We start from the raw sequence: 16,179 nt of genomic DNA, 5'->3' as shown, positions 1-16,179 counted from the left end.
TTTAGCTTTCAGCTCTAGAGTATAATATGGAACAGTTAATGTGTATTCATAGTCAGTGAAAATTTTTACCTTATATAATTCTAGATTTTTATATCACTCTTTAGATTTATCAGTAATAGTCCAGTTTTCTTTCATGGAGCCATATTTACTTCTAGTGTAAATTGAAGGCATATAAATTTGGAATCCAAAAAATAAATATTGCTCCCCTGGATGCTCCTGAAAGTACTGGTTCTTGAATCCAGCTGTAAACATGAAATTTTTATAAATTTTGATATTAGGTATCATGAGTGTTTTATTTCTTTTAGTCCTTGTGTTCTTGACCAATTTAATGATTTTTTCCTATGTAAAAAAACTGCAGTTTAGATAATACAAATGGAAATAAATTTAGTGGGTTAGGAATAAGTTATTACTTTCATTTTATCTGTTATATGATTAAATATTTAAATGTTAAGTTCCTTTAATTTTGTGCAGTTTTTAATGCAATGATGTGTGTATTCTGTTGCTAACAATCTTATATAGGATTCTCAACATAATATTAGCTGCTGAGATTCTGTGAGGGAAGGCTTACCACCAAAAGGTTCACATTTTGAAAGTTCAGTTAAACATGCTCATAGATTATGAAACTGACTTATAATGCCAAAGTTCCAGTCTGTTGTAGGTTAGTTATGAGAGAGATAGAAATGGAAGTTTCTCTTATAAATGTGAATTGTAATGCTATCCTAATTGTGCTTTGTAATTTATTAGATGTTGGTTTTAAATAATTTAGGTCATTTTGTTGGAACCATCGACCTGTTCAAATAATTACACCTAATAATTATAGAGAATCCTTACCATGCACCATTTGCTTGGAATTTATTGAGCCTATTCCAACTTATAGCATATTACGAAGTCCTTGTTGTAAGAATGCTTGGTTTCATAGAGACTGTTTACAGGTAAGATGTTTTGTAAGCCTTTTCTGATATAAAATTTGTTGCTTGCTGCTTAAAATTTAAAATTGGAAAGAATTAACATGTGTATTTTAGCTCATGCTACTTGTAACTTTTTAAAACATCTTTATTAAAATATCTTCTTGACAAAAATGCCAACTCCATCTTTAATATCAAGGAAATCTGATTGTCCATATGGTACCACAGATCTGTTAATATGTAACATGTTATTTAGTAACCTGCTGTATAAAATTGTTCATAAGCCATATTTTAATGGCTTAAAAAATGCTTAATGTGCTCCATTTGCAGTATAACTTCTAATATAACTTGCAATATAACTTTCCGCTATGTGGTAGGAATTTGTAAGAGGTAATGAGAGGCAAAGGATATTAGAATAGCAAAAATGGCCCAACCTGCATGGCTCAGTGGTGGAGCGTCTGCCTATGAACCAGGAGGTCGCAGTTCGATTCCAGGTTGGGGCTTGGTTCCTGGTGGGGGGCTTGCGGGAGGCAGCCAGTCAGTGATTCTCTGTCATCATTGGTATTTCTGTCTCTGAAATCAATAAAAAAAAATATATTTTTTAAAAGTAGCAACAATGTTTTTATGAATTAACCTTTAGTATGGCAATAAGATGTGAATAAAAGTAAACTATTGTTATCTAAAAAAATAAATAGAAACTTTATTGAAGCCTATTTTACATTAGGGTAAATTCACCCTAATGAATTGTACAATTAATATTTTAATACTTTAGATACGACTTTTTAATCTATATTTATCTAATGATTTTATTTGTTTCACAATAAATAAAACATTTATTGTCAAGTTATTTACATATTTAAGCTTAGAAAACCAAGATATGTGAAATGATTATGTAATTATAAGCTAAGATATTTAAATGTTAGAGGCCTTTCCTATTGTATGTCAAACCTGATGACAAGTTTTCAAGTAAACGAAATAACATGAAATTTGACATTAAACAATTTAATATTATTTTATTCAGAAGATATTTGAAAGTTAAAAAAATCTCAGTTATTAGTAACATTAAATATGTAGTATTCATGTAGTAAAGTGCCAACTGATAGTTATAGTTCATAGAATGCCAAATAACAAAGGATTTACTTGCTTTTTAAACCTTGGGTTTTATTATTGTTTACTAAAATAAAAGGAGGTTACTACTGATTATAGATTATCCACAAATCTTTTTTTTCCCTTTTAAGTTAAGAGATATTGCAAATCCTCTTATATATCAACTAGAGGCCTGGTGCATGAATTTGTGCATGGGTGGGGTCCCTCGGCCTGGCCGGTGATTCGGGCTGATTGGGGCCTTCTCTCCCAGTTCCAATTGTGGTCCATTGGGGCTGATTGGGGCTGGCCAGCCGGGAGGAGGGACCGCGGGATGTTGGCCGGCCACGGGTGGTTGACTGTGGGAGCACACTGACCACCAGGGAGCAGCTCCTGCATTGAGTACCTGACACCTGGTGGTCAGTGCACATCATAGCTATCATCAAGTCGTAACGGTTGCTTAGGATTTTATATATATAGACTAGACGCCCGGTGCACAAAATCTTGCGCAGGTAGGGTCCCTAGGCCCAGCCTGCAATCAGGGCCATCTTCTTCCCACACGTCAGTCCCCAGTCCCGCCATGCCACCACTCACCCCAGTTCCCCATGGTTCCCCATTGGCCATTCAGCGATCGGAGCCTGCAGACTGCAGGGAGAGATCGAGAGGTGGTCAATGTACCTCATAGTGACTGTTTGATTAGTCGTTCTGATCATTGCATCTTTACAGTCCCTGGCCTCTTATTAATAGAGAAAGGGCAAATAGCAATATTAAAATATTTCATCTAATTTATTCCCTTTAAATGTGCATGAATTTTGTGCACCAGGACACTAGCATTTTTTTTTAAATTTTATTGATTTTTTTACAGAGAGGGAGGGAGAGGGACAGAGAGTTAGAAACATCGATGAGAGAGAAACATCGACCAGCTGCCTCCTGCACACCTCCTACTGGGGATGTGCCCGCAACCAAGGTACATGCCCTTGACCGGAATCGAACCTGGGACCCTTCAGTCCGCAGGCCGACGCTCTATCCACTGAGCCAAACCGGTTTGGCAGAGGAAATATTTTAATATTACTATTTGCCCTTTATAATAGAAGTGTCTGGCCGGCCCCACCCCCATTGGGCAACACCAAGACTCGGCCGGCCTCAGCCCCATCTAGCCCCGCCGGGAGGGGGACACAGCCTCACGTCCCGGAGCCGGGGTGGGGGTGTGGCCTCAGGTCCCCTGTCAAGCCCTGATGGGTGGGGGGTGCAGCCTCAGGTCCCCCGCCCCAGCCCGGCACCATGCAGCCTCAGGTACCTGCTGATTGGTGTGATGGTGTGACGACCATTTGCATACTAGCCTTTTATTAAGATGATAGTCTTAAAAGTACTAACAGTAGTTAAAGTAGTAAAGGTTAAATGATTACTTTCAATTTTTTGTATGAGCCTTGAACATTTATATTTAGGGCTATTCAGTGAAAAGTGGCAAAATGGAACCGATTTTGTTGGGTAAATATTAGAAATTCTGTTAATTCTTACAAATAAGTGTTTGTGAAAGGATCCAGAGGGTGTAGTTCATAAACATCATGAAGTGTTATCTGTACCTATCGAAGAAGAAGTTCACATTCTATGAGAATCTTTAAAAAGTAATTTATCTTAATTGTATTTGGATGAATGTAATTGCTGCCAAATGTATCTTATTAATTTTGTAACAGTATGTTATTTTTCAAGACAAATAAGATTTGCCTCATTTATCTCTCTATATATCTATATATATAAAAGTATAATATGCAAATCGACTGGATGGCGGAATGACCGGTCGGCTATGATGCGCACTGACCACCAGGGAGCAGACGCTCAATGCAGGAGCTGCCCCCAGCCTGCAGGCCCTGATTGCCCAATTGGGGCCTGCCAGCCAACCTCTTGTTCCCTACCCCCAGCCGGCAGGCTCCAATCGCCTGATGAGGAACTGGGAACCGGGGTTGGGTGGTGGCAGACACAGGTGGTGCCAGTGCCCTGATCACTCTGCTGGTTGCCCCACACACAGAGGGCGGCGGGGGTGGAGGGGGCCGCTGCCGGCAGCTGGGGCAGATCGGCCATGATTGCAGGCCAGGCCTGGGGACCCTCCCCTTGCACGGATTTCGTGCACCGGGCCTCTAGTGTGTTAATAATGAATCAGAGAGAGGTTCTCAAACTTGACCTAGTATTCACCAGGCTTTTTGTGAACACTCTGAAGATACCAAGTTTCTAATTCTGTCATTAAAACGTAGAAATAAGTCCTAGCTGGTTTGGCTCAGTGGATAGAGTGTCGGCCTCAGGACTAAGGGTCTGGGGTTTGATTCTGGTCAAGGTCACTTACCTCAATCCCTATTGGAGGCAACCATTGAATCCAGACTATTTTCAGAGCTCATACTATTAACCACTATACTGTTTTATTTCTATATAGTAGATGTTATTAAACTGTAATTCTTAAATCCAATATTTGAGCTATTGTTTAAATTACATCATTTCCATTTTCAACTAACAAGGAACCTCTACAGAAAACCAGTTTAGCCCTAAGACAGTTTTGCTCAGTGGTTAGAGGACTGAAGGGTCTCAGGTTTGATTCTGGTCAAGGGCACATACCTGGGTTGCAGGCTCGATCTCTGGCCCTAAGTCAGGGCCCATGCAGGAGGCAACCAATCCATGTGTCTTTCTCACATCAGTGTTGCTCTATCTCTGTCTCTCCCCCTTCCTAAAAATCAATGGAAAAAAATACCCTCGGGTAAGGATTAAACAACAACAAAAATACAGCCACATGGATACCTGTCTATGATATAAGTATTAATAAGCAATTGTTACTTGACTGGAGTTCATTCATATTCTCTATAGGAGTTCCAGTGGCTTTTCCACCCTAGTACTAGAATCTTAACTGAAATAATAAATGGAATCTGCCCTATCTAGATAGCTACAATAATACCTGAATAATTATTTTAAATATCTGAATTCATTAATATAAAAGAGTCAAAGGAAGAACAAACTTAATGCAATAGAATGCAAAATTTTGAAAAAAACCTATGCAAAAATTTCATTGTTTTTACCACTACAAATGCTATATTATACATTGGGATTTTGTGAGGAGAGACTATAGGTTAATATAAAAGAAATTAATGGACCCCAGCCGGTGTTCCTAAGAGGTTGAGCATCAACCCATTCACCAAGAGGTTGGGGGTTCAATTCCCAGTTCTGGGTTTCAGGCTAGATCCCCGGTGGGGGCTATGCAGGAGGCAGCCAAGTCAATCAATGTTTCTGTCTTCTCCCTCTCAATTCCTCTCTGAAAAATAAAAACATCAATAAAAACATGTTAAAATTAATGGAAACCTTTCACTCTGGCTATGTAGAGAATTGTCACTATTCTTGTTCATTTTGGATTTCTCCTTCATTGTTCTGGTCTTGGTATCTTCCATATGCCCTCTGGTGTTTTTTCCTCCATACTAGACACTTACTTTTTGTATCACATCCTATATTTAGTATGTATTACAATTGCTTGCAGACCCTTTAGGTTTAGATTTCAGAAACTTGTTGCTTTCCTACCACATGGGTGTGTGTGTGTGTGTTACTTGGTAGTAGTTTGAACCTGGGCTCCTATTTGTTAACTTCTTTCTTCACCATCCGAAAATCATTCCCGAACCCAAGTCTGTCAGGTCTACCTAATAGATATTTTTGTGTGTACTTTTTCGTTGCTGTTCTCTCCCTCTATTTTAACTAGACTTTTGTAGGAGCTTACTGAGCTGGTCTTTCTCCTGCATGCCTTATTTCCTATAATTTCTTCACACTATCGGTTTTGATTTACCTGTTTAGCCTCCTTACTTAGTTCACTATGGCCAGCCTGTCATCCTAAGTTTATTAATTAGTTTTCTAATCACATGTGCTTACTTGTTTTGATATATGCTTGATTTGATATATGCTATTTTCTAGTTTTGTAATATCTTTTGTCCCATTTTCCTGGCAGACTCCTGTGTCTTCTTCCAAAATTAGCTTTGACAGTTTTGTCAGGCTCTTATATAGACTGAGGTACTTCTTCCTCTCTCTTCCATGTATATACTTAAAAAAACTTGTACACTATATCAGAATTGTATACTGTATGCCTACTCATAAGTCATTTTACATTTCTGTTTTTGGTACATAGCATAGTGTTTGGTGTCTATATAGTAGGGATTAAATATTTGTTAATGAAGGAGTGCTATTAGTTTGAGTTATAGTTTTCTGTTCCCCTCTGCCTGCTGCCTTTGTATTTGTAGTAACTGAAGAGTGAGAATAGGTTTTATACTTCTCCCTCTTAGGAAGAAAACTAACAGAGTGAGTTAAAAATAGAACCAAGGATACTTTTTATGTAGCACTTATTGAAATACTAGTGGCCTGGTGCACAGATTTGTGCACATTGAAAGGAAATTAATTATAGGGTGGCCAGCAGGGCAGGACTGGGCGAGATGGGCTGGAAATGCCTTGGAGTCGACCTCCAGTGGTCCCTCCCTGGCTGGCCTCACCTGGGGTATCAGCATGGCTCGAAGGACATCTGGGGAGTGAGCTGGGTCCCTCTGACAAGTGGGTCCCTTGGCCTGGCCTGCGGGGATCTGGCGGAAACCGGCTCTCTGACATCCTCTGAGGGGTCCCGGAGTGTGGGAGTTGCTGTCACTGGGCAGCTCCTGTGTTGAGCGTCTGCCTCTGGTGGTAAGTGTGCATCATACCTACCAGCCAGTCAGACAGTCGCTTAGCCTTTTATATATATAGATATTTCCTAGATGAAGTAACTCAAGATTTTTACTATTTTATTCATAGACATGGCCAACACAATATTTGGGAACAGAAATGATATTAGACACCAAAGGTTAAGAGGAATGTATGGGTGAATATATAGTAAAGCTAAGAACAGTCAATTCATTAGCTTAATTTTTTTTGGCAATTGGGAAAAAGATCTCCAAATTTTAGCAGTGGGATAACGTAGTTTATCAAAGTTTGAGAACCATTAGTGTACAAAATAAGATTTCATTATATATTGAGTGAAAAGTAGCACATGTGTTGTTAGTTACAAAGTTCATAACCTAATATATTTTTAAATTATTAAAGATTTTCTATTTTTACTACAGGTTCAAGCAATAAATGCAGGAGTGTTTTTCTTTAGGTGCACAGTATGCAATAATAGTGACATATTTCAGAAAGAGATGTTGAGAATGGGAATTCATATTCCTGAAAAGTGAGTACCATGTTTGACAAAAGATATTTTATAAATAGGATTTAATAACAGTGAAAATAGTCATTTATGTCTGATTATGTAATGATGGAGAAGCAGCCACTTCAGATGGGGAAATGTAAAGCAGCCCCTGCCACCTCCTCTTTCTCCCCAGATTGCTAGTTCTTGAGAGCAGGGACTGTGACTTAAATTCTCATTAGTTGATTTATAGTCTCTGAATAAACACCTCAGTTGTATATAATGTTAATTGATTTATACACAAGTATAGTAGACTTCAAAATGGTATGTATAAATTAAGAGAATCAAGATGTGATTTAAAATGTCTAATAAGAATTTTGTTAGTACTTAAAGATGAGGAATCCTGAAATAATGGTACTAAACTTGAAATAAATGGAGGTGAAATGTTAAAAATGTAAGTTAGAAAATTTCTGCTTAATTTTTCAGTTAGCATTTGAAAATTCACTGTGAGACTAAATGTAGGCTAAAATGACACTAAAGGATTTATATCTTGAAGAGAATGATTAATCTTAAAAAACAAATTTTAGCCTCATTCCTGAGTACTATTATGTGAAAAATTTTTATTTTTAGGTTCATTACCAACCCTTTAATGTAACATTTTAGGTCAAAGTATATTTTATGTCTTGCTTCATTTACAGAGATGCATCTTGGGAATTAGAAGAAAATGCTTATCAAGAGCTTCTGCAGCACTATGAGCATTGTGATGTACGAAGATGTCGTTGCAAGGAAGGGCGAGACTATAATGTGCCTAATAGGTATACTGGGAAGTTCACTTGTGCTTAATTCGTGTTCTTATTGAAACCTTCAGCTTAGAAAGCAGAGTTATAGTTAGTGAAATGTATTTGCTCTTAGGATGTTTGAAGTTTTAACTTTATTTTATATTTACATCTGTTTACAGAAAAATTATTGCACTCAGCATAATTGCAACTTATTTTCTTGGTGCATTTTTGTGAGGCTCTATTTTCTAGTGCTGCACTGGTCCTATATGGTAGCCACTAGGCACATGTGACTATTGAACTCTTGAAGTGTAGCTGTTCCCAATTTAGAGGTGTTGTAACAAATACACACTGAAGACATAGTATGTATCTTAGTAGGGCTGCCATACAAAATACAACAAACAAGATGCCTTAAATAATCGAAATTTGTTTCTACTACTCACAGTTCTAGAGGCTAGAAGTCCATGATAAAGGTATCCACAGATTTGACTTCTTCTGAAACTTCTCCTTGACTTGCACATGATTCCCTTCTAGTTATAACTTCACATGATTGTCCCTCTTTCTATGTCCAGGCATATTGGATTAGGGTCCACCCATTTGACTTTATTTTATTTTAATTATCTCTTTAAAAGCCCTATCTCCAAACACAGTCACATTATGAGATACTGGGTGTTAGGACTCCAACATATGAATTTTGGGGAGACGCAATCCAGCCTATAACAGTTAAGAAAAAATAAGTGAAAATATCTTAATTTTATATTGATTACTTATTTAACACTAGAGGCCCGGTGCACAAAAATTTGTGCACTGGGGCGGGGGGTGTCTCTCAGCCCGGCCTGTGCCCTCTCACAGTCTGGGACCCCTCGGGGGATGTTCACCTACTGGCTTAGGCCCGCTCCCCGGGGGATCAGGCCTAAGCTGGCAGTCAGACATCCCTCTGGCAACCCAGGAGCTCTCGGGAGATGTCCACTTGCCAGCAGGGAGCAGGCCTAAGCTGCAGTCATTCATCCTTAGTGCTGCTGAGGAGGTGGGAGAGGCTCCCGCCACCACCGCTGTGCTGGCAGCCGTCAGCCTGGCTGAGAGGAAACTGATAAGAGAGAGAATAAATATGGGCTTGGTAATGAGTCTGAGTCCTGAGGAGCTGCACAATACCTGAATTGTCTGAGCAAGCATTTTGTAGGAAATAATTCCTCATCTTGGATAAGAAAGATAATATGTTAGGTAAGGTAATATATTTACTGAATGCCTCTTCCATATCAGATACACTAGCATAGTAATTGCCAAATATAAAAAAAAAAATTTTTTCCCTTCTTTAATCATAGTCTTTCTGATGTTTATATTCTTTGTGTATGTGCATGTTCATATACATGTTGATACTTAGAGAATATTTAATGAAGAAAATTTTAAACATAAATAATGAAATAGAAAAATATTCTTTAAGAAAAAGTAATGGAGTAACAACGCAGATAATCTATTTTTCTTCCTTTGGGTTTGTTTTGTGTGTGAGGTGGACAGTGAGGCCTGTGGCAGTGTGGGAATTTGACTAAGTTAATATCAAAATGTCAATATTTGCTTCTCTTTATCTCCTCAGCAAATGGGAAATAAAGCGTTGTCAATCTTGTGGTTCTAGTGGAACACATTTAGCCTGTTCCTCACTACGATCGTGGGAACAAAATTGGGAGTGTTTGGACTGTAGAGGTATTACCTACAACTCAGGTAACATTTTGTAATTTTGAATAAAGATGTTCTTATTTAAATGCATATTATTTAAAAGTTTCTACCTATATTTCTGTTATGCTCACACTGGATTTTAAATCTGCAGGGGGTTTCCAAAAAGCCAAAAAACATACATTACCCAACACTAACAATGTTGGAATAAATGATTGCTTGTTGGAAGAATCGTCACCTAAATTACCCAGACAGTCACCTGGAGCCCAGCAAAAAGATCTGCTGAGGTGTGTATTTTGAATTGGAGAAAAATATAAAACTCTATTCTGAAAAAATGAATAGGAAGTAGCTGTATACACTTAGAATGCTAGCTGATCTTTACAGTAGTCTGGAAGAATGTTTTTCAAACAGCAGGACCCAACATTTGATCATGAAATCATGCAATCAGCATTTAAAAAAGAAAATGAAACAGGATAGACTAGAATATAAAGTATCATATTGCACTGGAAATAGAAAGAATGTATGTAAAATAATTTTAGTATTTAATTGTATATGGGCTCATGATGTAGAACACATTTTTATTGTAGATAATTTTCAAGATACTTTGAAAACACATATTTGGAAAGTGTGCTTAAACTGTTATTTGGTTATAGAGTTAGACAGGAAATTAAATAACATGAATATCATGTTACTTTGTTAAAAAAAAAGGAATTATATTTAATATAGAGTTAACTTTTTTATTTTGTAATCATTTGCTTAATACTATAATACTCACTGTAAGTATCGGATAAAATGTCATCTGTGTAGGAAGCTTAAGGCATATGGACAAGTATTTTTTTGTTAATGCCTAACTTTTCATAAGACAGCAAAATGAGTAACTTTGAAAATCATTCTTAACCATTTAAATAAGACTAGAATTACATCTTCATACTGTGTCAGGTATTTGTCCAACTGAAGTTAGGATTTTTAAGTATATGTATAGCTTAATAAAAGAAAGTTCATAGAGCCTTGTTGTTGCCAATAGGGAAAAAATAGACATAAGTAATATTAGTAGCTAAGCATGAGGAAGTACTTTCTTATTAAAAATAATACCAAGTTAAAATTTAGAAGGACAAGAGAATTTTTGTGAAAATATTTGATAACTAGATTTGCAAATAGAAGTGATACTATTTAAGAAGTGAAGAATTGCTGTTTTAAAATACCACTGTATTAACTGAAAATTTGTTACAAATATTTTTATACTAGAGGCCCGGTGCACAAAATTTGTGCAGGGGCGGGGGGGTGTGGGGTGTCAGCCCAGCCTGCACTCTCTCCAATATGGGAACCCTCGGGGGATGTTCGACTGGTGGTTTCAGCCTGATCCCTGTGGGCCTGGTTGCCCCTAACTGCCCTCCCCTGTAGGCCTGGTCACCTCCAACTACCCTCCCCTACAGGCCTGGTTGCCGCCAACTGCCCACCCTTGCAGGCCTCATCGCCCCCAACTGCCCTCCCCTGCTGGCCTGATCGCCCACAACTGCCCTCCCCTGCCAGCCTGGTTGCTCCTAACTGCCCACCCCTGCAGGCCTGGTCACCCCCAACTGCCCTCCCCTGCTGGCCATCTTTGACCACATGGGGGCAGCCATCTTGTGCAAGGGTGTGATGGTCAATTTGCATATTACCTCTATTATATAGGATTTTTAGTATAAAAAAGATGTTCATGTTAGTTTTAAATAATTTTAATGTTTAGGTTTCTAAAGATGTTATGCCAGGGAAGTTTGAGTCCTTGCACCTGCTCTAATATGCCATCATGTTTAGAAGAACAACATAGTATTTCCAGTCCAGACAGGAGCAAGGAATCAACTTGCAACAAGACAGTTTATTTTTGAAGGATTATCTTCCAAAAGATTTTGATTTCATTCAACCCGGGTTAATGACTATGGTAGGGGATTGTGTGAAGAAAGAAAAAAACAAAACCTGGCCCACATTGGGACATTATAACATCTTAGGATGGGAAAAATTTATACTTAATGTATAAAGATGATAATGACATTGCCCCAAACAGGATCATTTTAAGTACATCAATACCAATTACAGATGGAAAAACTGAGGCAAGGTTGCAAATTCTCTTTAAAATATTAGTTCTACTGTTAACTTTATGGTTAAAAATACATTGTAATTTCTTAAACATATAGTTCTCTTGTATAGTAAGCAGAGACTATGTTTGCTTTATTTTTTTAAAGGATCTAGTAACTATGAAATAAGATACAGTTTTTTTTTTTAAATATATTTTATTGATTTTTTACAGAGGGGAAGGGAGAGAGATAGAGAGTTAGAAACATCGATGAGAGAGAAACATCAATCAGCCGCCTCCTGCACATCTCCTACTGGGGATGTGCCCGCAACCCAGGTACATGCCCTTGATCGGAATCGAACCCAGGACCTTTCAGTCCGCAGGCTGACGCTCTATCCACTGAGCCAAACCGGTTTCGGCAAAATAAGATACAGTTTAATAAGTGTGTAGTAGTCATTGGCCAGAAAGGTCAGAGTTTGAGATTCTTACTCTTTCTTATACCTAAATCTACTGAATTGATCAAATTTGAGATCATCATCTATGAACATTCTCATAAATCAGTTATGACATTAGATTATTCTAATTTGGTAGGATATTGGGGAAAGAGAATCAATAATTTTGAACTAAAGTTATTAAATAACTGTTTTGGGTTCCAGTGGCAGCATTGTCTGCTTTTGGGTGAGAGATGGGAAGAACTTTCTTTTAATCTTTTTTTGTTTCTTTTTAACTGTATATTGCCATGTCACTTAAAGCATTTTAGAGTCTTTACCTCTGTGTTTAAATTCATGTTTTATAGGCAAGGCAACAAATTTAGGAGAGACATTTCAACAATAATTATAGAGCTAGGATTTCAAATTACTAAAAAAACAAAAAGATTATATATCAACAAAGCCGATATCTGGAATAGTGCCTTAAATGGATTCAGAAATCAAAAGTTTAATCCTGCATACACAATTGAAGTTGCATATGTTAATGAAAATGATAATTTTGGAACAGAGCATCCTGGATCAAAGCAAGAATTCCTAAGTCTTTTAATGCAACATCTTGAGAACTCACCATTGTTTGAAGGGTCCTTGTCAAAGAACTTGTCCCTAAATTCTCAAGGTAATTATTTATTATTGTACATACTGCATATACCATGTGTAAAGGAAGAAATGGCTGGTTAAAATTGATATTCAATACATGTGGTAAAAATGTATAATTTACTTTGTTAATAAAATACTGATAGAATCACAGAAAAATGAGGGTGGGGCAGTAATAGTTTTAAAAGCAAATTTTGTGGTGAAATATTTTCTTTAAGAATGTTCTTAATTTCTTTATAGCAATATCCTGCTTGATAATGATTCCATAATTAACTGCAACTTCTTAAAAATGTATTTTATATTCATTCTAATTTTATTTGAATAGAGTGGGCAAATGGATGGATGATTATCGGAGCCCTTCCTGTTCAGACATTTGTAAATTGCAGTTGGCACGTTTCTTCACAACCTACTAATTTTATAACATAATTTTCTGGTCCACATGTAACAGATTTTTAAATGTATTTTTGCTTTCAAGAATTTTTCTTACTCAATTATGTATATGATACTTTCATGTGTTTATTTCTACGGAGGAATTAATATGATTAAAACAGGAATCTCAAAACTCTGGTTAATTCTAGCATTCTTTTTTAGTAACTTTTATACCATTTTTGCTATAATATAGGAAATTTGAAAGTGAGAAGACATTTCAGTCCATTTAAATTCCTTCCTATATATTCTCTAGAACTTCTTTGCTATTACCTGAAGCATGATTGAAATAATTGAGAAACTACCAAAGATCATTTGTACTATATATACTACCCACAATTTAATTATAAACTCAAAAAAATATTTAAGTAATTAATAATGTTAACTCAAGGCATTTTGGGTTTATAGGTGTGTTTTTTTAAGAGTTTCTGTATTTTTTTTCTACAGTAAGTTATTACTTTATATTCAGAAAAAAGAAATTTTGTGTGTTTTAGGTGAAATTTATATTTTATACATGTTATAGCTTCTATGAATTGTTATTTTCCCATTTATCTAATGCTTAGATTATTTTTAATTTATTATAGATGTATTTATTATATATGATGTATAATAATAATAGACGTGTATTTAATGTATTTCCATCTATTTACAGCTCTGAAAGAGAATCATTACTATGAAGCTGGCAAAATGCTTGCCATTTCTTTGGCTCATGGTGGTCCTTCACCTGGTTTTTTTTCTAAAACTTTGTTTAACTGCCTTGTTTTTGGACCAGAAAATACCTTTCCAACTTTAGATGATGTTTCAGACTTTGATGTGGCACAGATTTTAATCAGGGTAAGAAATGTGCATGTTTATTAAAATGTAGACTACATTCTAAGTAGATTTGAATATAAATACTATATCCACAATAGAGTAATAATATTCTGTGGAGTACCTAAGGGGTATCAATATTTCTGTTTATCAGCAGAGTACACAACCAGTTAAAAGATAGATGTATAATGTGATTATTAAACAGGCACCGGCGAGTTCCCTTACCTCTTCCACTACATAGAGACAAAACTGAAATACAGCCATCTATGAACCAGGAAGTAGCTCTTACCAGACAGCAAGTCTGCCAGCACCTACCTTTATCTTGGACTTCTCAACCTCCAAAACCCCGGGAAATAAATGTTTGTTCTATAATAATAATAAAAGATTTAAAGGTCAGACAGCTAGAGATCAAAGTGCCAAGTTTAATATTGATAAAACCAATTGGATAATGTGACTTCAGTCTGTGCTCAAAATGGCTAGTTAACATTTCTCAGAACTAGATGGATTTATCTGTCCTGCCGGAGACAATATAAAGCAGGTTTCTTGTTTCATGCTAGAGAGCAGATAAAAGTATGTTTTCCTGCAAGGCAGTGGATCTGAAGAGAGCAAGGACTTAGTTTACCAGTCAAAAAACTTGTAATTCCTCCTATAGGGAGTTATGAGTGCTAGGTTGAATTTTTTCCATGTGGAAATTAGTGGGTAGACTCAATGTTCCCACCTAAAAAGAGTTAACATTTATTGAGACCTATACTGCACATGTTACATGTACAAATTCAATTTAGTTATCGTATGCTGGCTGCATAAGGATCATTGCTTACATCAGGCATGTCAAACTCAAAGGCTAACACGGGCCAAAAAAACAAGGTTTAAGTTTATGTGGCCTGCAAAAAAACCAGAAGTTCCAATTTTCATAGAAATGTAGGCTTATTTTGATAGAGACAAGCTGAATACAAAGGGCTGAGATAAGTGAGTAATGGTTAACATAAAATAATCCAACACTGAATAACTGCACAAATTAATAAATGTAACACAAATAAACCTATTTTTCTTGTTCTCCGAAAGTGAAATATTTCCTGTTGTACACACCAAACAAGTCAGTCCAAGACATGGCAATCAGCTGCTAAATATTTGCTGCTAGTATTAGTGGAAACAAATGGTGCGCCTGTGCGTAAGAAGAATAAGGGAAATGAATGCAACACAATTAAGGGAAATGAATTAGCAAACGTTGTAGTTTGTTATTAATAATCCTATCTAATAATAGACAAACATGGTAATTGACCGTACCTTCACTACGCCTCCCATTGGGTAAGCAGCAAGATATGCAAATTAACTGCCAACAAAGATGGCGGTTAATTTGCATACACAGGCGCGAAGTGTCGCAGTAAAGACTGACGGCTCCGGCGCGAAGGCTTGAAGGCAGCTCCAGCCGGAGCGAAGGCCTGGATCCCGGGTTCCGGAGGAAAACCGGTGCCGGCAGCCAGGGGAAGGGAAGGCCTATTGCACGAATCTTTTCGTGCAACAGGCCTCTAGTTATATATAACAGGATATTGTAAAAATTTATGAAATTGTTATTAAAATGTTTCTTACATACCATTATATTGGCTGGGCTTCAAAAATATTCGTTGGTGGCTGGTGGGCTGAGAGTTTGACAAGCTTGGCTTACATGTTACTGATTTGGAGATAATGAAAGCCATTCAACTTTTGTTCCGTTAACCTCCTCTATCTAGTCATTGTCTCATTTAATTAGCCGTATAGTTAATGGTTAAAAGCATACAAGTCAGATTTTAGATCGAAATAACTAAACTATAAGCTGTGTGACTTGGGCAATGAAGTTAGGCTTAGTTTTGTTAAGCCTAACTTTATTGTCTCACTTCCTCTTTTCTATGGATTTCTTAACTTTTTTTAAAATATATATTTTTTTATTGATTTCAGAGAGGAAGAGAAGGGAGAGACAGATACAATTTGGATGTTGGTACACTTGAGGTTGTCCCAGAGGCTCCTTGCACTATCTTCATATATTTGTATTCTTTTTTTCCTTTTGCTTTTCTGGTTGCGTGTTTTTTGCTTCTTCATATTTCAAATCTTTGACTTGATTCTTGGGATCCTCTAGTCTGCTGTTGGATCTCTGTATATTATTCTTTATTTCAGTCAGTGTATGCTTAATTTCTAATTGGTCCTTTTTCATATCCTTGAGGGTCTCACTATATTTCTC

General features: G+C 36.8%; 1 protein-coding gene across 1 annotated transcript in view; it reads left to right on the top strand.

Annotated features, from left to right (window-relative positions):
* The window catches only part of G2E3 (G2/M-phase specific E3 ubiquitin protein ligase), a 54,303-nt gene that overhangs the window by 21,449 nt on the left and 16,675 nt on the right, over window positions 1-16,179 (top strand). The window contains exons 6-12 of the mRNA XM_005880995.2: window positions 767-932; window positions 7,094-7,200; window positions 7,854-7,970; window positions 9,523-9,647; window positions 9,754-9,886; window positions 12,446-12,753; window positions 13,810-13,991. Coding sequence (XP_005881057.1) covers window positions 767-932; window positions 7,094-7,200; window positions 7,854-7,970; window positions 9,523-9,647; window positions 9,754-9,886; window positions 12,446-12,753; window positions 13,810-13,991 — 1,138 coding nt within the window. The remainder of the gene's footprint in view (window positions 1-766; window positions 933-7,093; window positions 7,201-7,853; window positions 7,971-9,522; window positions 9,648-9,753; window positions 9,887-12,445; window positions 12,754-13,809; window positions 13,992-16,179) is intronic.

This window comes from Myotis brandtii, unplaced genomic scaffold, assembly GCF_000412655.1.
Source record: "Myotis brandtii unplaced genomic scaffold, ASM41265v1 scaffold667, whole genome shotgun sequence".
NCBI lineage: Eukaryota > Metazoa > Chordata > Mammalia > Chiroptera > Vespertilionidae > Myotis > Myotis brandtii.
Note: the sequence above shows the minus strand (reverse complement) of the source record. Positions and strands in the feature narration are given on the sequence as shown.